Here is a 23,311-nt window from a genome sequence, read left to right on the forward strand (position 1 = left end):
TTATTTCTATCATTTGGAGCTTTTCACCCCCTAGCCTCTGCTGAAAACAGGTTATGCACGCCCAGTCAGACTTTCCCAGTAAACAAATGCAACCAAGTAACTAAGTAACACAACTAAAAAGAATTCAGAGCTAAACTAACTGTATACATCTATCTACCTATATGTATATCTGCACATACAGAGTATAAATGCTCTTGTGACAGAAGGATGACTGCTTAAGCAACAGCAGAAATTACTTCTGCCTGCATTTGCAAATGGCAAACTAGTGTTAATACAGTAATACTTGCTGTAAGCTGATACACTAATGCAATTCATATAATATAACTTGAGGAACATACTTGTTTACATACTTACCTTTGTGCATTCTTGAATATGTTTCCTTAATTACCATTACAAACTGTTGCATAGAATACTGGTCTAATTCAGGCTGTAAAGGATTCAAGAGACCAGTCCATTTATTCACACAGTAATTAAATACAATGGAATAAACATATTTGTCAGCTATAGGAATTAAGTTTAACTCTTAAAAAAAAATCAAAGATAATACTTCTACAAAGTGATATCTGGAAGACAAACCTTGAATATGAATTTATGTATATGTAAAAAAGACATGGTGGGACCAAGCTCAGTCCACTCCCCTCCCACCATATAGTATAATATCTAAATGCCTGTGGCTAGCACATCTCAAAGTAAGGTCAATTAGTCACTTAGCAACTCAGCAAGACAATATATAAGACAGAGACAGATTACTAAAGATTACCTATCACTAACATAACCACCCACGACCTGCGTGAAGCAGTAGCCCCAAAAAAAGCTACCTAGAACGATACCAGTCTGTTTCTTGTCCCAGCCAAACTTTACAGCCATGGTAGAAGCACAGATAGGAAGTGTTACCCTGGTACAGTACAGCTGGCATGTCCCCAGTAACAACATTACTGTCCAGATGCGAGATTCGGACCTACAATAAAACAAAAAAGCCAGTAAACATTGGAAAAGATTATATTCAACAGTATACATATTTCAGGTTTCATCATGCAAACCAAACAGAAATAATGCAACATGACATTATTAAACACACAAAAAATGTTAGTCTGATTGTGCAGGGCTAGAGCCACGAACTTCCTTTGAAATAAAACTATTTTATGAATGCTGGAAGCAGCTATGTGAATGTGCTTCACTACTGTGAGGGTAAAAAGCTGCAAGCTCTCAGTCTTAACTTCAGGCTTATCAATCATGTAAAACAAATATAATTGTGCCATATGATCCAGAGGCCATCCCTTTCAAATTAGTTTGGTACAGAAAATATTTCCCAGGCACCACCTCCTACCCTAACTACTATGCACCACACCTCTCTTTTCCATCCATATTGGAATAATGTGCCACTTTATTGTTTGTAGGTTGTCTCCCACTCTAAACAGGAACATGAACAGTCGATTCTGATGTCCAGAAACCAGAGTACACAGTGAGTCTGGGAAAGAAAGAACCTAGCAGATGAATAGAAGGGTTAATATTTAGCCTCTGACACACGCACAAAAAAATATATATATATATATATATATATATATATATATACATATATATATATATATATATATATATATATATATATACAGCCAGTGTAGAAAGAAGTAAGTGAGCATAATTCCAAGTACCTGGCAGGTGGAGCACTGGGCATCAGACAGTGGAACAACCAAAGCCGGGTACCTCCAAAGCATGTCTTGGGGCTTGACAATAGGAGACAGACACCAAGTTGTTGAGCAGTGGGTAGGCTGGTGTTGTTTGTGACAATACTGAAGAAGCAAACACCAAAGACAGAAGGCATGGGGGAGCTGGCAAAGACACTAGAGTGCCTTTATGACGGTGGCAGTGCCTGCCTATCCTACATGTGAGTCCCAATGGCCAGAGGAGGGGATCTACCAGAATGAACTTGGACTCAGGTGACTGATGTTTACTAACTTCCTGATCCAGCAGCCTACAGTGCCACTACTTGGTACCACTCTAGGGAGCAACCTTCTTCACCACTTCCTGAATTCCAGACAGGCAGAACAAATAGCAATATTGCTGTCAGACACTAAGCACATGAAAAATAATGTTCAACTGCAATTGCACATACATTCAGAAAAAAATACGTCATTAAATTTTAACAAAAGTTTGAAAACACTCTCAAAACTGGCAGTTTTGATTATAAGATCCATGCCTACAACTTTTCCCCATGTGTGGTGCAAAACAACTGAAATGTTTCTCTGTTGCAGAACTAACTCAAAGGGCAGGGATGGCCTGCAGCATTGCCTAAGATGTTGGAGTACAAACATGGAGTAATCTTGAGTTGTTTCCATGATAATCCAGGCAATGAAGGTTCGACTGGCAAGCTCAGAACCGGAAGAATTGGTTGGTACATAGGAAAGGTATGTATGTATGTATGTATTCACTTAGGGCACCTGTTTACCAGGATGGTCTAGATAGACAAACCACCTTTTTTACTTACCCCGTGGGATAGTCCAAGTGGGGTCTGACAGTCGATGAAGGGATGGAGACAATAAGAATGACAAAATGTTTGGGATTATCAGTTCTGTTGTATGCAGGGAGAAAGTTCTCATTATACCAAAGATGGCCCAAGTTTGATGAGAACCCCAACTGCCTGTAGGAACTGGCAGAGGAGAATGGGAGTGTGCAGCTGCTGCTTGGAAAGGGAGGAAATTTGGCACTGGCTCAACACACGGGGGATACCTAGCGACAGCATTAGGTGTTCACCTAGCGAACTTCTGACCCGGCTGAGCCCACAATTCCATTACTGCATTCAGACAATGCAGCCAAGGAGAAAGTGGCATGCAAATACACCCTCAGGAAAAAGTGATAGTTTGGAGGAGCTGCGTATCGGAGGGAAGCATTCCCAAGGGGATAGGGAGGGAGGGCAGTCTCCAGGACCTACAAGTACTCTTGGGAAACAGAAGGCTGATATAGATTCCCAGGCAGAAATAAATGGGCAGAATTTCTCTCAGCTAGCTTGATAATACTTTGGTTCTGTTCCTCTGGAAACAGTAAGTAAAACTTGCCACAGGGCAAGGTCTGAGGGACTTGTGATCAGTGACTCCAGAAAATAAACCAACCCTAGCTGCCTTCTCCAATCTCCATTTGCCCCATTAACTGTACTGACTTATTTGCCCTCCTAATAAAGACGGCTACCTATCCCATTCTCCCTAAAACGTCATGTTTCTGATCCTTCCTGTAGACCACACACACACACACACACACACACACACACACACACACACACACTTGCATATGGTTTGCTATCACATCATCGCACCAACATTGTGTTAGTGTTCAGATTTCCAAATCAAAATAGTGGAAATCACAAGAACAAACAAACTAAACGTAGAATGCAGCATTTCAGTAAAGTCAACATCTCAGAAATGTTGACTTTAACGAAAATACTACACTTCCGGTCAACATAACAAAATGCTTTTGCAGGGGGGCAAGTCCCCCTGCACCACCCATGTGGGGGGTGCCCCCCCACACCCCCTGCTACTTATATATACAAACTCCGACATTGCACTACAGTGAGGAAAAAAAGAAGTTATGTCCTTACCATAATGTTCCATGTGGAGTGTTCATCTCGCCTTTGTTCTTACACATGGGTTCGGAGCCGATCCTCGGCTCCGAGTTGGCCGCTTAGCAAAGCTCTGCATCGAGAAGAAGCTCGAGACCAACCTATCTCCCACAATTCCCTCTGCCCTTACCTCAGATCTAGTTTGCAAAACAATACCAGATCCCCAACAGGAATGTAAACATACATGCATACATACCAAGGCTTTAGCTGAAACCAGCAGCAACAGCAGAGAGAAATCAGTAGCGGGAGAGCCAAACCAGACCTCTAAACTGGACGTTCTTCCTGACCTGAGGGTGGGAGGGTGGGAATGTAAGAACAAAGGCGAGATGAACACTCCACATGGAACGTTATGGTAAGGACATAACTTCTTTATGTGAGTGTTCAATCTCGCCATTTGTTCTTAAACATGGGTACCGTCCCTAGCTCCGTGACCCTGAGAGACTCACGGAAGAATGTTCCTGAGCACAGTGGAACCAAAGGTTGCCCTGTCCCTGGAAATCCTATCCACTTTGTAATGAGTGATGAACGTATGTGGTTTAGACCAAGTGGCGGCCACACAAATAGTATCCAAAGGTAGGCAGGCCGCATGAGCCAGAGATGTAGAGACTGATCTAGTAGAATGTCCTTTCGGTTTGGTGGGCAAACTCTGCTCAGTACTAGAATAAACAAAAGTGATACAATCAGATAGCCATTTGGAGAGAGTACGCTTCGTCACTGCCATGCCCTTTCTGTTGTCCGCAAAGGCTATAAAGAGTTGGTCTGCTTTTCTGTGAATCTGAGTTGTCTATGAACATCCAACTTGTGTAACATATATTCCAGCTTATTGGAATGGTTTTTGAAAAATGTGGGGAGTTCAATGGACTGATTAATGTTGTTGACTGAACAAACCTTGGGAAGAAAGGATGGGTTGGTGCATAGGGATACCCTATCCGGGTGAAAAATCAAATATGGGTGCTTAATGGAAAGAGCTTGAAGTTCTGACACTCGTCTGGCTGAAGTGATAGCTACTAGAAAGAGAGTTTTCCATGACAAGAACTTTGAAGAACAGGACGAGGCTGGTTCAAAGGGTGGTAGCATTAGTTGGGATAAAAGGAGGTTTAGATTCCACGGAGCTGTAGGGAACCTGACTGGTGGTCTAATATGAAAAGACCCTTTTAGAAAAGCCTTACAAAGCCTATGAGTCATAATAGGCGCTCCATTCTCTCCTACATGAAAGTTTGAAATAGCAGCCAATTGAACCCTCAAGGTGGCAGGAGAAGCTCCTTGGTGAAATAGCATGGATAGAAACTCTAAAACTTTGTTTAGTGGGGCTATTAAGGGATCTAAATGTTGTGCAGTCGCCCAGTATACAAAGCGCTTCCACTTACTAGTGTAAACTTTTGTAGTGGAAGCTTTATGAGAGGCTATTAGAATGCTCTGAACCGCAGGAGAAAGAAGATCAGACCTGGCTAAGAAGGGAAGCAGAGCAGCCAAGCTGCTAGTCTGAGGGACAGGAGTGACGGGTGGGGTGCCCTGACGAATGGGTCAGTAGATCTGGCTTCGGGTCCAGAATCCAGGGCTCCCGTATTTGGTGTGCTTGAAGAAAGGGAAACCAAATTTGACAAGGCCAGAATGGGGCAATGAGAATTACAGTCCTTCCCAGATTCTTGGCTTTCTGCAGAAATCTTGGTATCAGAGGTATAGGAGAGAAGGCGTACAGGAGACCCAGGGGCCAATCGTGAATCAGAGCGTCCCTGGGGACTTCCCCTGGTGGGGGTAATAGGGAGAAGTAGCTTCTGCATTTGGCGTTCATTGGAGACGCAAACAGATCGCAGCAAGGCTGGCCCCACTTGTGGAATATCATGTCCGCTATTGTCTGTTTGAGGGACCACTCGTGAGGTAACAGGATGGCTCTGCTCAACCTGTCCGCTATGACGTTGGATAACCCCGGGATGTGTGTTGCTATCAGAAAGCGACCCGTGGACTCTGCCCATTGCCAAATTCTCATGGCCTCTCTGCACAACTGGTAAGATTTGGTTCCCCCTTGCTTGTTTATGTACCAGACTACGGACATGTTGTCCGTTTGAACTGCAATGGTCCCTAGAGGTAGAAGGGGAGAAAAGTGTTGCAACGCTAGGAACACTGCCCTTATCTCCAGAACATTGATGTGCAGGTTGTACTCTAGATTGGTCCATTCGCCTTGGACTGTCTGTCCCTGAAAGATGCCCCCCCACCCTATCAGGGAAGCATCCGTGGTCACTGTAGCTGTTGGAGTGGGTAGCACAAACGGCTGGCCGCCGGTGAGATTGCAACTCCGTAGCCACCAAGATAGGTGTGTCTTGCAGGTGTTTGTGATGTGAATTTCGTGTGTTAGCGGTAACTGTTGGAACGACCATTGTGCGAACAGCAGCCATTGAAGAACTCTCATGTGCAGTCTTCCCAAGGGTATTGCAATGAGGGAAGCCGACATGAGTCCCAAAACTTTTAGAACCAGTTTGGCCGGGGATTTCTTGGACAACAGAAGTAGAGATATGTGATTTTGTAGAGAGGCTATTCTTTCTGGGGGGGGGGGGGTCTTAGAATCAAGCAACGGGTATCCAAATCTGCTCCTATGAATGAGATATGCTGTGACGGCTGTAATGCAGATTTTTCAAAATTTATGGAAATTCCGAGTTGAACACAAAGTTCGAGTGTGTAATCCCTGGCCTGTATCAGTCGACGCTCGGTGGTGGCAGTAAGGAGCCAGTCGTCCAGATATGGAGACACCTGGAATCCTAGGCGTCTCAAGTGAGACGCTACCAATGCCATGCATTTGGTGAAAACCCTGGGGGCTGAGGTTAGACCAAAGGGCAGGGCCCGAAACTGATAGTGACTGGCTCCCAGCCTGAAGCATAAGTGATCCCTGGACGCTCTGGCCAGAAGCATAAGTGATCCCTGGACGCTCTGGCCATTTTGATGTGGTAGTATGCGTCATTGAGATCTATTGAGCACATCCAGTCGTCCTTCTGTAAGAATGGAAGGATCGACTGAAGCGTGACCATCCGGACCTTTTCTTTCTTGACGAAGGTATTGAAATTGCTTAGGTCCAGAATTGGCCTCCAGTCCCATCTTTTTTGGAACTAAAAAGAACCTTGAGTAAGTTCCGAATCCTCTTTGGTCCACCGGGACTGGTTGGATGACTCTTTTTTTCTAGCAGCTTTGAAATTTCTATAGCTGCAGGTTCTCGCAGATTTGACGGTACATCTGGGAATCTTTTCTGCGGTAACGGGGGAAATAGAAATGGAATTTTGTAACCTCTGGTAATAATGCTTTTTACTCATCTGTCTGAGGTAAGTCTTTGCCAGGCCTGAGGGTATAAAGCTAAGCGACCCCCGACTGCCTCCAGAGCAGGACAGTCGGGCCTCCCTTCAGGAGTGCTGGAAAGGCTTCCCAGGGACCGTATCCCTGTCACCTTGGTTTTGCGGACCCCCTCTGCCGCCAGGGCGACGTCTTCCACTTCTGCCCCCCCTCTGCCTCTGGAGGGAGCATCACCCTGTGTGCTTGGGAAAGAACCTTGGAGTTTACGAAACCACATTTTTCCACCTCGTTGCCCTTTGGGGTACGGTCTGGATGGGGTGGAAAAACGGACTCCGACAGCAGACAGAGTCTTTCCCTCTTGCTCACACTGGGTAAGGGGCTCCTTTACTTTGGGGCCAAAGAGAGTGGCACCATCAAATGGGGCGTTAGTAAAGGAAGACTTGAAGGCTTCCGCAAAGGAGCATAAGCGCATCCAGGATTGTCTACGGAGAGCAATCGCTGAAGCCGCAGCCCTACTCGACCCTTCGGCTGCATACGAGATGAGCCTCATGGACGAGTTCACAATTGATGTAAGGGTATTGAGCTGTGCTGTAACCTTTTCCGCGACAGCAGCATCTGTAGTACCCTGGAGGGTATCTCCCAACTCTTTGACTAGATTCCTCTGTAAACATGTGAAATGTGTCAAACAGTTCAGCGATTGCATGGAAAAAGTCGCTAAACTAAAAATGCGCTTCCCATACCTGTCCATAGTCCTAGAATCTCTGTTAGGCGGATGGACAGATGAGGAAGATTCAGACATCTCCTTTTTAGTGGCAGCTGCCACCACCATAGCGTCCACTGGAACTCCCTTTGTGAGGTATGCCTTGTCCTGAGGGGCCGTAATATATTTATTAGGCTTTCTGGGGACTGGCTCCACTGTGTCAGGTGTCTCCCACGCCCTTCGAGCAATCAAATCCATCAACTCATCGAAGGGCGGAGTGACCCAGGAGGAAGAAGGGCGAGCACTGAATGCCTTCAGCAAGACTGACTCATCCTCAGAAGGGGGTAGGGCTTGCCAATCACCTCTCTGTTTTAGGATCTCCAGGATGTCAGAAAAAGAGACATCCTCTGAGGGTGATTTTGGGGACCCTTCTGACTCATCCAAGTCAGTGTCCGATGTTAAGGACTCTTGTGGAGAATCCAAGTGCCTCCTCTTACACAATCTTTTCCTCGGGACTTCCTCGGGGGGGGGCATCCGATGAAGCCTCCGAGGAAGAGGGGGCTCCCTCCGGGAGCGGCTGAGACACAGGTGCTCGATGCTTTTGAGTAGCCGTAGGTGCAGAAGAGGATAACGGGCCTTTATGGGAGGGGGACGCTGTTTCTGCTGAGGTAGTTGTCTGGGAAGACAATACCTTCCTCATAAGATCGAAGGCCCCCGGACCCCGAGCCGAGGAATCCCCCGGTTCCGAAGAACGTGGAGGAATCTCCGACGCAGAAGCCAAGGGCACCGATCCAGAGGACGGTGCCAAGGTGATCCGTGCCGAGGCACCAAGAGGGAGAGTCGGCACCGAAGTATCAGTTCGGCTCTCGGTCCCGGAACCAAGGATAGATTGTCGGCTCCGCGAGTCCAGGATAGGTTCCGACGGAGTCGAGGTAAACGGTGCCGACCGAGAAAGGGACGGTTCCGGCACCAAGGGATCTACAATCAACAAATCAGCGTCTCCCGGCTCCGAGGGCTGCACAGGTCTCGGAGGAGGATCAGATGGAGACAAGGGAAGGCCTTCGAGTCTCGACACCAACTGAGAGGAGACTGCAATAAGTTTGGACAGGGCCGTGTTCTCCATCAGCTTCTGCACCACATGGTCTATGTCGGTGTCGGAGAGGGGCCTGGAAGACTGCGTCGAAGAAATCGAAGATGGTGCTGACCTCAAAAGAGCCAGAGGTGGCAGTTCTGTCACCGGTTCCAAGACTCGAGGCTCGGTGACAGACACTAGTTCAATACTTGGCCCCGAAGTCTGTGGAACCGGTGAACGAACTTTAAAAGAAGAACTTGGAGCCGATGACGTAGGCTCCGAAGTCTTCGACTCCTTTGAAGATTTAGAGGTCTGGTCTGACTTATCTAAAGCCTCTTGAAAGGCAGGCTTCAGAAGACCCCTGTCCATGAGCTTCCTGCGCCTATCTGTCATGACCCTTCCACTAAAGGAGTGACATATGGAGCAGTCCTCCTGAAGATGGAGAGGGCCAAGACAGTAGACACAGGAGCTATGGTTGTCTGTGACAGACATCTTCTGTCTGCACTGACATCTCTTGAAACCTGATTTAACCTTGTCAGACATGTCAAAAAGGTCACAAAAACTAGTGAAATAACACCAATATATTTAATCTTAGCCAAAGGCCAAGAAATAATGTTATGAAGAAATGAATGTAGTCAAATCCGAGAATTAGTGCATGGGGTAGGCCCTAGGATCCTAACTTTAAACCTAAACTGTTTTAAAACACTAAAGATTTAGTTAATCGGAACCGAAGACCCAAACACACAACACACACCAACAAGTGTCACAATCCAATAACTTTAGATCAAAAAATTTTTAAGAAAAAAGATAAATCTCATCTGAAGTTGGCTCAGAGCTCTTCAAATGATGTGATCAGATGCAGCGGCAAACTAGATCTGGGGCAAGGGCAGAGGGAATTGTGGGAGATAGGTTGGTCTCGAGCTTCTTCTCGATGCAGAGCTTTGCTAAGCGGCCGACTCGGAGCCGAGGATCTGCTCCGAACCCATGTGTAAGAACAAATGGCGAGATTGAACACTCTCACATGTGTACATTTCCGATCCCCACTATAGTGCGATCTACATTCAAAATGTTGAAATGCACATTAGCATTTGCTGTTGTGCATTTCAACATTATTTTTTTTCTTCGTTATATCAAATTGTCGAATTGGGTGATCGGATATACAGAATTCGAATTAAATCTGATCGCCCTTTTGATTGTAAACCCTTATATATATGTGTGTGTGTGTGTGTGTGTGTGTGTGTGTGTGTACATGCAAAACTTCAAAGATGAGTTGCTTGTAATCTTTAGACACTTCTGATCAATTTACAATTAAAACTGATAAAAGCATTTGATATACAATGTCTGTGTTGACATTTTATAGGAGTTAAAGTTTAATAGAAAGGATACAGATAATTGGAATATTTGAACTAATTCAGTAATTATGACTTACAGAAGGATAAACACATCTTATTATGACTAACAACTTGTTGAACTCACATAAAAAATACTGTGTGTGCGTGTGTGCGTGTCTGAGCAGTCTTGAATAGTGGTAGTGTTATGGAAAGGATCAGGGTTAGAGTCAGGAGCACGGTTAGGGTTAGCAATCATTAGGAAGGTAGGTGGGAGGGTTACCCCCCTCCCCATCTTCCTAATACCGGCTAGCCCTAACCTTGTACCTTCCCAGTCAAAAACCCTTTCCATAATACTACCACTATTCAGAGAAATTTGGTATAAATGTGTGGAATCTTTTGGTGTTCCAGTTGCAAAAATGAACTAGATGTTTCCAAATGCAATCGTTTTTCTTTTAGATATTTTGAGCTTTTTGACATATTCAGTTTCAGACTGATGCCATTAATCATTTTGGTGGCTTTGCTTTTCTATAATTCATATATACATACACAAACATGCATACTCTATGTATATTCATTCACCCATTATTACACGTTTTTTTTTTTTGTTACTCACTTCCGAAAGATCTTCAGAAAGTCATTAATTCTGAAATTGTTTTGTAGAAAGTGTTAGATATGGTTACAATGAAAAGCTGTATCTATGCATCTATACTTGACCAATTTCTGCCCAGACCTCTGCCATAAAAAAGACAATTTCCCATATGGATTTACCCTGCTAAAAATGTAAATAAACAGGTATAATTTTTTTTAAATAAGCATAATCAGTACTATTCACAAACACTTGACATTAACAAGCAAAGAAATCGGATTCCTAAATAAAGGCATAGTAAGCCTCTAATGGGGTAGTCTTTAAGAATGCCACATCTACATAATGCATTAGTCAAATCTGCATGGAGAAAATTAAGCACAGATTTATACTTATGGCAGGCAATGACAAGCAAGCCTAAGATTTTTGAAAAGCCGAGCCAGAGCCAAGTTATGGGTCTGGCTTTGCTCTTAGAGCCAACTAAGAGCCAAACCAGAGCAGACAATCAGAGTAGCTCAGTGAAGAATAACTATCTCTAGAAGTTTAGAGCAAATTAATTTAAAAAATAGTTACAGCCAAACAGACATTGGCATTGTCATCAATCACGGAAATGAATGAATGCTGACAGTATACTAATCACACTTCCTAACACCCTACATCCCGCCACCCCCTTCGCCATGCCTAAGCTAAAGGTCTGCTGACAGAAAAACAGGAAAAAAATTACCATACGCACAGCAGAGAAATACAGCACTTTATATGCAGGAACAGGAATGTTGTCCTGGCCAATAGAAAGAAATTCATTTTTCCTTATTGTGGTCGAATGCTGACTTAATGCACAGTAGCTTCACCACACGTTCCAAAAAATAGTCAAATGGCCCCAAGGTAAAAACTAGATACACTGCCTAAATGGAATAACAAAAGTCTTGCAAAATGATGGATTTTGTTAGTTTTATGCAATAAACAATATCTCAGTTTACTTAAGGCAGCCCATAATACTAGTAAAAAAAAAAAACTTGCAATTGTGTCTCGGTTCTTTAACGTGCTGGCTCTGGCTTGCAAACCTCTAATGGCAAGATGCAATAGTACACTCCAAGAGGAACACCATGACCCCATAACTCGGTATAACTGTACAATTGCATTAACCTAATATCAGACTTGGAAGTAAAAAACGACCACACAAACTATAAATCCTCAGAAAGAAGTCAGGAATCCACACAAGGTAGAATTTAGTGCTTTTGTCTCTTTATTAGAAACCTCATCAGAATCTGATGAGGTTTCTAATAAAGAGATGAAAGCTCTAAATTCTACCTTGTGTGGATTCCTGACTTCTTTCTAATATCAGACTTCTTAAATTATTTGGGAACTGGGGTAGGCTCTGTCTAGACAGTCTACACACTCTATAATGGTAGGGCTACAAATAATGACATGGTTAAGTTTTGTGTTTCCACCTTCGACTTGGCAACTCCATAACGTAATTAACATCACTTTCCTCTCTCATAAGAATGAAATATCCCCCTATGCTGCCTGTAGCTTATTCTGATAACAGAAATAGCAGCTGTTACATTTTGCTGAACTGTACACGCAAGGGCTCCCAGTAACAAATCATAAACTTTTTTTGGTGCTATTGCACTTGTGATAGGCACTTCTGTGCCAAAACCCCAGGAGTTCCCAATGCTTAGTCCAGAAATTCAAGACATAGTCTGCAAAACACTCATTGTGCAAATCACACAAATCGCCCTCTCATCACAAATTAGGTCCAGCTCCCTACCCTGTGACCATAAAGTAATGACAAAAAATCTGCAGATTCTTTGGGTACCTTGTAAGCACTGGTTAGGTATTTGACCCATTCTTCTTTAAATTGGATTGCAAATGCTCTCATTATGGTCTTAAGAGAAGAGTTAAGCATGCACCAAACCATTTGTTTGAGAACGAACAGTGGGTGTTATTTTTAACTGCTTAACACCACAGTACTTCCACAAACTGGTTAGCAAGTATGAAAAAAAGTTAGTCATACCCTCTGTCAGTACATTCCAGGGAACCCACCCTGAGAAATTTCTAACAGAGTATTTGCTGCTATTTCTGCCTCAACAGAGAATAAAGTCACCACTTCAGAGTACATAACAACACGGTCTACATCAGCACCACAAAGCATACCCTATACGTGGTGCTTGGGGCTCTAAGAGGCTCCATAATTATTGTTGTTTACATTATGAAATGACTGTTTGAGAACAGGCAAGGTCATCAAAGCAGTCTCAGTTTTGTTTCCTGCCTTGCCAACCTTTTGATACTGTTCATATGTCTTGCAATACGTGCCGTCTCAAGTCTTTTACAATAACTGTTACTAGTAGCTTTAATAGCGTTTATTTTACTTGTGTTTAAGTGAATAAAGTGTGTAGCATCGGAATTCTCCTGGGACTTTCTTTTTCTTTTTTTTTTTTTTTTTTTTTACAATAACTGGCCAATAAAAATAATTGCACAAGCATCATTTTTGTATATTCTGTGCCCAAGTGGCACAAGAAAGAATGGTCAGAAGTGCCTTATAGTAGGTCCTTAGGGCCACAAACTGGTTTATTACTTCATTTTATTTATTTACATTTGGTAACTGGATAATGTCCATCTGGGCTATAAACAAGCCCATTTTCAGCAGAGACCCGGGGAGAAAAGCTCTCAAAGAAATATGTTTACAACATTTATATTATGATATGCTAGTTACAGTATCAAAAAGATAACTATGACAGTTTACATAATGATAAAATAGAGTGTAAAAAGAAATTTTTACAAGATGAAAAGTCACACATCAAAACAGAAAAAGTCAATTATGATATCAGCAACAATAGAAATCAAACAATATTTTAAAAATCTGGGAGCAAATTTTTAATATTATTTTGGCTTAAGAGGTTACTATCCACTTTTTCTCGGGAACCAGAATATAGTCTAAATCAACCTTAGATTAGATAGAAAATGTACAGAAAAGACAGATTGTTGGCTTGGATTTGTTAATGTTGGAATTTTTTTTTTTTTTTTATTATTTTCCTTTTGATTGTGAGTGCTGTACCTTTGATCAATACATGAGGTTGATATATATGTGAAATTAACCAATGGAAGCATTTTGTATATATTGTATATAATGTGTGAATTTGTAAATTGGTTGTGAAAAATAATAAAAAATGATTACTGAAAAAAAAAAGAAAAACAATATTTAGTTACATAGATAGAAAAAACACAGTAGACACTTAGCAAGTACTTCTCCCTCCAGCCACCCTTCAGAGCTCCATGCTTTGTTCAATAACTCCTTGACCTAGTAAATGGACTACTTAGCTGTTGAGAGTCACAGCCTCCTTAGCTACTTCTGCATGAAGTCAGTTGTTTTATTAGATGCCATGATAAAAGCTTTTTTTTACTGTTTGATTAAATTTGTCTTTGGTTTTATTTTTTTGAGGTCCTGTGGCCTTGTTTGTTTTAAATGGATTAATTTTACCAACTCCATTTTTTGTTGTTCCATCTTTCTTTGGATTTCTTAGGAACTTCCCCACCACCCCCTCCCCAGAGGGGGTGGATGCTCTTCCACCTGGACATCAGCACATCTATGACAAAATATGTATGTTAGTCCATGCCATCTTTGGTTCTTTCTTGCTCCTGTCAGCTTTAGGGACTGAGATGGAGACCACACCGTGGTACACCAAGATGGTATTATGCTCCAAGAATGGTAAATCTGCAGAAGGATGTCCCAAGGTCCCTCTGCATATACTAGCTCATACTAAAGAAGGGGTGCACTTCACAGAAATAAAGGGAAGGGAAGATAAGAAGACAGGTGAATGGGTACCTAACTAATTTCAGAATGCCCCAAAAAAGGAAACACAGGGTAGAAAATTTTACTGCATCAGGAAAAATATTCAAACATCCATAATTATGTTAAGTTCCTAACACAGCTGTACTATGGTTATCACACTGTTCGCTGCTGCTACAATGATAACACTTGGAAAGGCTGACAGAGCTCACTGGGTGGCTGACCCTGAGAAGGTGTTATTTACAATGTGCCCTTTGTAAGATGGCTGCGGCAAAGCATGCCCTGACCCTAGAAATAATATAAAAGTTATAATGCTCAAAAAGAGGTGTGGACAGATGAACAACTGGCTGCCTCAAAGAAGGAAGGCAGCAGTGAGCTGTCATGTGCCCTGGTACAGTCTTGCCACTGAAGTAACAAAAGCAGATGAAATTAACTAGCCACATAAAGACAGTCTGTTTGGAGACCGACCTACCCACACTACCCTTTTGCAAAGGCTGTGAATAATTGATCTGATTACCATTGTGATATAGTTGTTTTAATGTAAAGCTGCAGGTGCCTTTGTACATCCAGATCATGAACAATTACTTTCCCTTGTTCAGTCTGGTATGACAAGTGCAGGATTAATGGCTTGATTTACCATTTTGGGCATGAGCATGGGGCTGGTGCAGACTGTTATGATTTCCTTTTCGAAGATGAGAAAGCATTATTTGCATGAGGGCCTGCAGTTCTGTTATCCTCCTCCTACACAGACTAGACATTAAAAAGGCAGTCTTCTACATCAAGCATTTAAGGAGTATAATAGCTGCTGTTTAAATGCTGGCAAAGTTAACTTCTGTAAGACACAGTTGAGGTCCCATGGTGAACAGATCATATGTTTGGAGGCCACAGATGAAAGACCCTTTTCAGGAACTGCCTTACTGGTAAACGGCAAATAATGGAGAATTCCAGGGTAGGTAGATTGCAGACATACACCTACACTAAAGCATAACACAATTCCAATTTATAAAGGTCTGACCGGCATCTGAGGACAAAGGACACTGAAGACTGGGACCTCTTTCTGACACAACAGGGAGAAGACTTTGTATTTAGTTTCTCAGCCCTGCCCCCTTAAGACAGAAAGCTCAACATCAGAAAAAGATTGCCTTAAGAGGATAAAAACTAGATCATCCAAGCTGTCAACTTTACGGTCTTCCAGATGGTGCACAAGAATAACCCCTTATTTTGGTTCAAGGGTTCCACAAGCTGAGGCAGCAGAATAAGCACTGTGCAAACAAGATCATTAGGCTTTTTTACACTGGCCAAGTGTAAAGACTGCAGTGGTGGTGTTGCGGTAGCGTTGTCGCCTCACAGTAAGATGTTGTCCTGTTCGATACTCAGCTAAAGCGTCTTCTGTGTGGAGACATGCGTGAATGGGTGTACCTTCGTTGAAGGTTGTGCGTCAGGGCTGGCAACTCGGTACATAAAAATCTACTGCCAATCATTAGTGGACCGGAGTTCCGCTGTGGTGATCCCTAACCGGGAAAAGCCGAAAGATACAACAACACTGGCCGAGTGTAAAATTGCCTTGGACGGGGGATGCTTTCTGTTTAGAATACTGCAAAAGTGATATAGAAGGACATCTAGATTTGTCGCAGCCAAAAGAGGACCATGAATAGATTTCTTTAGCTTACCCTGATTTATCTTCTGCTTTTCCATAAGGAGGAGAGAGACAGGAAGAAATGCATAGAGAAGTAGACCTGCCCAGATTCTCGATAAGGCATCTGTTTGTCCAGGCACATATTGTGCTGGTGCAAAACATTTTAACCATCTGTTTTCTGGACAAGCAAAAATGTTTTCCTCTGGCACAGCCTCAACTGTAGGCCACATATAGAAATAAATCTCTGCTTAACACAGATTTAAGGAGGGTCTGCCTCTGTTCTGCACAATTAGTTTGCCAGGACAGTCACATGAAAAGGGATGCAAGACCCCTCCTTAGGGTCATGCCCGACTCCTGGGCCAAGTACCATGCCTCTATAGTCACTCTGTACAAGAGGTAGGAAAGGGCCCCCCAGCTTGTTAATGTTCTACATCAGTATTGGTTTTATGTTATCTGTAAGGATATATATGGTCGCTGGGTTCCAGGTCTGTTCAGGTTTTTATGGCTATAATTACTGTCATCATTTAAACATGATGCGCTTTTGTCCTGAGTTTCGTTCCAGGCCCTCTGAACCCTCAGTTTCCTTGAGTGGACCCCACAGCCTATATCTGAAGAGTCTGTGGTGACCGTTTGCGTAAGAAATCCCTGACATGGGTCACATGCTGTACCCAATCAGGGAGGTCTTTCTTGGTATAATACAGAATGGGGTTGGGGGGCTTAAGGAAGCAGGCATTCGAGCACCATCTACTTCACAACTATCACTGCAGTTCTCTCGTGTGGAGTCATGCCAGGTGGACCATCAGGATTACAATGCCATGTACCCCAGTGTCCTGAGGAACTCTATCAGTAATCTGATTTTGCTGTTCTGTAGAAATAAAATATGAGATTAGCACCTTTTCTGAGAGAAGGAATACCCTCTGGTTTGTATTGTCCAGAAGGGCTCTTAGGAACTGGACTTGTTTGGAAGGTATTATTTGTAGACTTGGATGGGTTTAAAGAGAGCTCCAAGCTCTGAAACAGGCCAGGAAAAACTGAAGAACTGTTTGTATCTCCTATTGAGTTGGAGCCAGAATCAGTCAGTCATCCAGGTAGAGGCAGATATGGATGCTCTTGGATCTGCAGTAGACAATTACTGGTATTAGGCACTCTGTAAACACTCTTGGTGCAATACAAAAACAAAAGAGTAAGGAAATAAAATGTTGTGATTATTACCCTCATTTGTAGCTCTGGTACTGCCCATCTGTTGTGGCCATAGGAAGGAGGCAGGCATCTTTCAGGGCTTGGGTAACCATGAAGGCTTGAAGGAAGAAGATAGGCAGCAAGGAAAGCATTTTGAACTATGGCAACAGTAGAAATCTGGCAAGTATTACACTGGCCTCTAAAGACTGTCTTTTCTTGGGAACAGAAACTGTCTTTTGTGAAACCCTGTGCCCTGTTCCTTCTCTGGTACTCATTGTCTCTAAAGTCCGGTTTCTCAGAAGGTCTTGTAGCATGGGTATGACATCAATCCCTGGTAGGGAAGGCAGTCTCTAACCTGCAGTCAAATTTCTGCTTAGCCCCAATCCATCCAATTACCTTCACCCCTCTTGTTATCTGTTCCCACTAATTTTTGTTTCCTTTACCAATTTTCTCCGGTAAATTCAGTCCCCTAACTGCAGTTGGCAAAATTTCCTTTCTCCATTCCCATGTTGGATTCGTTCTTAGAATACTTCTTGCTGCTTTATGAATATAACATTCTGTATGGGTGTTTCTATTCTCCTTCAGGATCTGCATAAAAAATCCTAGGCTCTCTCCTTATTTCTTTTTTTTTTAAACAGCTTCATTAAATTGAAATAGATAAGGAAACATTATCTTGAGTTATGTACAATTTTGAATATGAATAATAGTGTCAATGAAAATGAAAAAAACAAACACTATTTACAATGACATTTTCCACAAATACAAGTTAATAAATTGTAAATACTTTTAAATATCATTACAATAATGTTAATTTATCTAAAAAATATTCTTCTTTCTTCCACATGTTGCATACAATAGTATTCCTAGAGGATCTCGCTCTATTGGTCAATATTTCTAAATTACAGACTTGAAAAAGTAAATTTACTGAGGGGGAAGATTTAGACTTCCAGTTTCTTGTAATAGTTTTCCTGGCTACCAATAATATAGCACTGTTACTGCAAATGGATTCAAAGTGTTTCCTTTATTATAAAAGCCTTAAAACCAGATGATTGAGCGCTTTCTTCCCTCTTAAGCAGGGATTTCATCAGAATCTAACTTTTTCCCTCCAAAATTTCCCCTTAAATAGTGAATTACATCATTAAAACCTAGTGACGCATCCTATTAACATATAAAATTCATAAAAATGCATTCAAAATATATTCAAAATATAAAGTCCTAAAAATAATGTAACTATAAAAACAAATAAGTATATAAAAAAGTGGAGTTATATACATTTTTCTATGTAACATTATTTCATTAACTCCACTTTTTTGTATAACAAGGGCTTAATGTTATTATCCAGACCTTCTTTTTTTGGAATAGATGTATATAAATCTAATATATCAATAGTAATGAAAGTTGTATCTTTATCCCACAAATCTTTGTTTATCCTACCTAAAAAATCCCAAGAGTCCCTAATCATGTGGTCTGCATTAATAACTTGATTTTTTAACCTTTCTGTCTTACCGACATAGAAACTAGTTGGACCCAATCTGAAAAAATGTTTTGAAAGTGAATTTAAGAATAAAAATAATAACAAGTATGGCACTTCAAAATGTGGGCGTTGCTCCCAGTGTCAATATATTTACACTAGGGAGAGTATTACACTAAACAACATTCTAAGGACAGAAATAAAGTTTGAAAAGGGTAATTGTCAAACTATAGGTGTGATTTATTTGGCGCTGTGTAAAACCTGCCCTAGTTTCTATGTCGGTAAGACAGAAAGGCATTTAAAGGACAGGATCTATGAGCACACTTACCAAATACTTAATAAAAATCTAAACAATGCTTTGTGTAAACATTCCACAAACTGCTCTGTTTTTTTAGGTTTTGAATTTGCCATCTTAGAGAAGGTTTTAAAGAACCCCAGAGGGGGTAATTATAGAAGTTACATAGAAGAGAGAGAGCTAAGATGGCAAATTATGTTACAAGCAAGTCAAGTCCCTGGGCTGAATTAAGTTATTTCCATTAAGCCCTTGTTATACAAAAAAGTGGAGTTAATGAAATAATGTTACATAGAAAAATGTACATACACATATATATAAAATGTTTAAGATATACTTATTTGTTTTTATAGTTACATTGTTTTTAGGACTTTATATTTTGAATATATTTTGAATGCATTTTTATGAATTTTATATGTTAATAGGATGAGTCACCAGGTTTTAATGATGTAATTCACTATTTAAGGGGAAATTTTGGATGGAAAAAGTTAGATTCTGATGAAATCCCTGCTTAAGAGGGAAGAAAGCGCTCAATCATCTGGTTTTAAGGATTTTATAATAAAGGAAACACTTTGAATCCATTTGCAGTAACAGTGCTTTGTTTCGAGTGTTTTGTGGACTAGTAGCACTGATTGGCTTCTTTTTTGCTTATTACCAATAATATAGACCAGAGCAGAGGCTGATTGGCTTCTGTAATACAATTTGGAACATGAGTGTTAAACAATATAAGTGATTTTGAGAGAAAAAAATTGTCTGTAAAAATAGCTTGTAGGAAGATATTAATATCATTCCAGAATTTATTTATTTCTACACAATCATATACCCTATCAGCCCAATCCGCATTAACTTCTTTATTAAACATCCAACAGTTAACATTCTTATTAAATTTACTTAAACAAAGTGGGGTGATAAAAGATCTATACAAATATCTCCATGTGAACATTTTCCATCTTAGTGATGAAGTGGTTACACTAGCTGATTGTAATATATGTAATTTGTCTTTGTCTGTAGGGGAATAATTATTAAGGAAAAATAATTCCAATTATTATCTGGTGTATTATCTAGATCTAGTTTAATTTCCTTATATAAGTGGGACAAAATGTTCCTTGTCGGGGATTTATGATTTATAGACAACACCATATACTGAATTAATTTAGGTACTGAACTTTTAGAGTTATTAAAGTCATACAGTCGAGTTTATTTAAGACATATTTCCTACTTTCATGTAGATCCAACTAAGAAGATATATCAAATTCATATAAATTTTTCAGTAAGTTAATGGATTTCAGGTCACTATTAGACATTATTTGGGACCAACATATTACATTTTTATGTTGAAAGGAATACATTTTCGAATAATCATTCCTGAAAAGTATGGAAGATAGGTGTAAATATTCTTGAAAATTAAGTACATCTAGGCAAAAATCTGAGCACTTAATTAGCTTAAAATCTAAGTAACAAACAGCACACAACCCTTCCAACTTCCACAAGGATTGTTTGATATGACCCAGAAATACAAGTTTAGAAAACTAAGAGTGAGAGAAATTACCCAAAATAAAAGCATAAAAGCATATTATGGAAGAAACAGTATAAAATCTGAAGACTTTAACGTAAGAGGTTGCTAAATTCTACCTCTCAGGACAATTTATTTCCCTTCCGAAAAAAGGAGATGAAACGTGGGCTCCTTTCTTTTTAAATTAGTGATATCACCAGTATATTGGTCATTTAGTCTGGTTTCCGGTGTATTAAACAGCTTCAAAATAAAGATTGATGGGAAGGGGAATTCAAAAAAATTGTGTTAGAAGATGAATTAAGCCTGAAAAGTAGGAACATACATCCAAAAATAGATGCACAATGTGAAGAGGTAAATCACACCTCAAAACAAGTAGAGTTGAGAGGTCCAATCCTCCTAATAAAACTTATTCTAATCAGGGAGCATAAATGCTACCAATGCCCTTCTTATACAATCTCAGCTGCCTATCAAATGCCTGTTCTGCATCAAGACCCACCAACAATAGCTATGTTTTTGCGCACACTGCTTCTGTCTGGATCATGATCATCATTACTCAGTTATCACTGCCAAATGTTTAGCTCCCGTCCATAAAACCATAATGATCCATATCCATCACTTTTTGCCAACACCTTTCAAGTTCTCTTACCTCGTACAGACAAACACTTTGTAATTATGATTCAAAATTAAAATGGGTCTACATGAAGCTGCCTTTAAAGATCTTTATCTTTTGGTAATACTGCCATCACATCTTTCTCTGAAGATGCTGGTACTACCCTAAAAACCTACTTTCTTGACAAGTGAATCTGCCTTTCTAGCCATGCCTATAGAAAACCTGTCAAATACTCACACTCATATTCCTAACTTACATCTACCAAAAGAACTATGTTCTTTCACTTAGTGACATAACTAATCTGTACTTTCTTTCACAATCTTTTCTCTTACTATCAATTGTTTACAATACTAACCTCTCCTCTCCACTATCGAAGTGCTTAAATGAATAGATTGGTAGCTTTTGATATTATTTCTGCATACAATGCTGTCATAAAATACTGAATATGTAATTCCATTAAAATACTATACATGCAAACACCCCACCTAACTGTAAAAAAAAAAAATTACACACACACACATATGTATATATATGTATATATATATATATATATATATATATATATATATGTATATATATATATATATATGGTTACACTTCAGAAGATCGAATGGCTGAAATATCGAGACCATATGATCGATATTTCAGATCGATCTTCTGAAATTGTAACAAAAATAAAAAAAAAAACAGTTAAAGACGGTAATGCAGGGGGGGCTTGGGCAAGCCCCCCCCCTGCACCGCCCTACTTAAATATACTAACTCAGAGATCATGCTACACTGACAATACAGGGAGATTTTCCTATTCCCTGCTGTAGCGTGATCTCGGAGTTGGTATATTTAAGTAGGGGGGTGTGGGGGGCACAGCCTCCCACATAAGGGGTGCAGGGGGGGTTGCCACCCTGCATTACCGATTTCTTTAGCGTTTTTTTTTTTTTTGTTACAATTTCAGAAGATCAGTCTTCTGAAATATCGATCATATGGTCTTCGATGTTTCAGCCGTTCGATCTACTGAAGTGTATCTATATATATATATATATATATATATATGGGGTCTATATTATATCCTCGAATGCTTAAAAAAGCGAATGCTGATTGATCAAACTTATTTTCGCGAAACTGCAAAACATCAAAGCAACAGAAACTCAAATTTTTTCCTAGGGAAAGAATTCAGTTGTCCGTTTCTGTTGCTTCGGTATTTTCAGTGTTATGGTGGAAAGTTACCGGTTGGATTCAAGTAAGTGTGCAATTGTGTGGATGTGAGTGTTAGGGTGATTTAGGTGAGTTAGGGTTAGGGCTCGGGTTAGGTGTGTGTGCACGACTGAGTGGACATGAGGGTTAGGGCAGATTTAAGTGAGTTAGGGTTAGGGAGCGCGTGAGGTGAGTGTGCAATAGTGACGGACCTTAGGGTTAAGGTTTGGGTTAAGGTAAGTGGGTAGTTAGTGGTGTATGCATCGTTTAGTGTAGGGTTAGGTATCAGATTTTAGGTGTATTGTGTGTGGATTTCTGCTTGTTTGGTGTGCTTGTGTTGTGTGTATGTGTTTTGGATCAGCGATTTTTTTCCCTGTGAAAAAAATCGGTGATCTGACAGTTCGAGATTGTAAGCTTTCACTTAAATTAGGTCAATCAATCAGCGTTCGCTTTAAGCGTTCGATGATATAATATTGACCCTATGTGTGTGTATATATATATATATATATATATATATATATATATATATATATATATATAGATAGATATATATATATATGTATACACACATGTATACATATATACATACACACACACACACACACACACACACACACACACACACACACACACACACACACACACACACACACACACATATACATACAGTGGATATAAAAAGTGTACACACCCCTATTAAAATGTCAGGTTTTTGTGATATAAAAAAAAAATGAGACCACAATAAATCATTTCAAAACTTTTCCCACTTTTAATGTGACCTATAACCTGTAGAATTCAAATGAAAACAAATCTGTTAGGGGAAAAAATGTGCAATACGCTGGTTGCATAAGTGTGCACACCCTTAAACTAATACTTTGTTGAAGTACCTTTGGGATTTGTGTTTTTTTTTTTTATTTTGTTTGTTTTTTTGGTTAAGTTGTTTTTTGCAAAAGTGCATTTCGGTAAAAGTGCACTTTTGCGAAAATCAGCTTGTGTTATTACGTTTCGTTGAAATGTAATTTTGATGTGTCAAAGTAGACCCAATAGTCTTGTATTGTAACTG

General features: G+C 40.5%; 1 protein-coding gene across 1 annotated transcript in view; it reads right to left on the reverse strand.

The window, feature by feature from the left end:
- SLC17A9 (solute carrier family 17 member 9) overlaps positions 1-23,311 on the reverse strand; it is a 679,555-nt gene that overhangs the window by 565,843 nt on the left and 90,401 nt on the right. Inside the window, exon 2 of the mRNA XM_044089907.1 lies at positions 761-958. Coding sequence (XP_043945842.1) covers positions 761-958 — 198 coding nt within the window. The remainder of the gene's footprint in view (positions 1-760; positions 959-23,311) is intronic.

The sequence above is a fragment of the Protopterus annectens genome, chromosome 12.part0 (genome assembly GCF_019279795.1).
Source record: "Protopterus annectens isolate FY-2018-M chromosome 12.part0, PAN1.0, whole genome shotgun sequence".
In the NCBI taxonomy this organism is placed as follows: Eukaryota; Metazoa; Chordata; order Ceratodontiformes; family Protopteridae; genus Protopterus; species Protopterus annectens.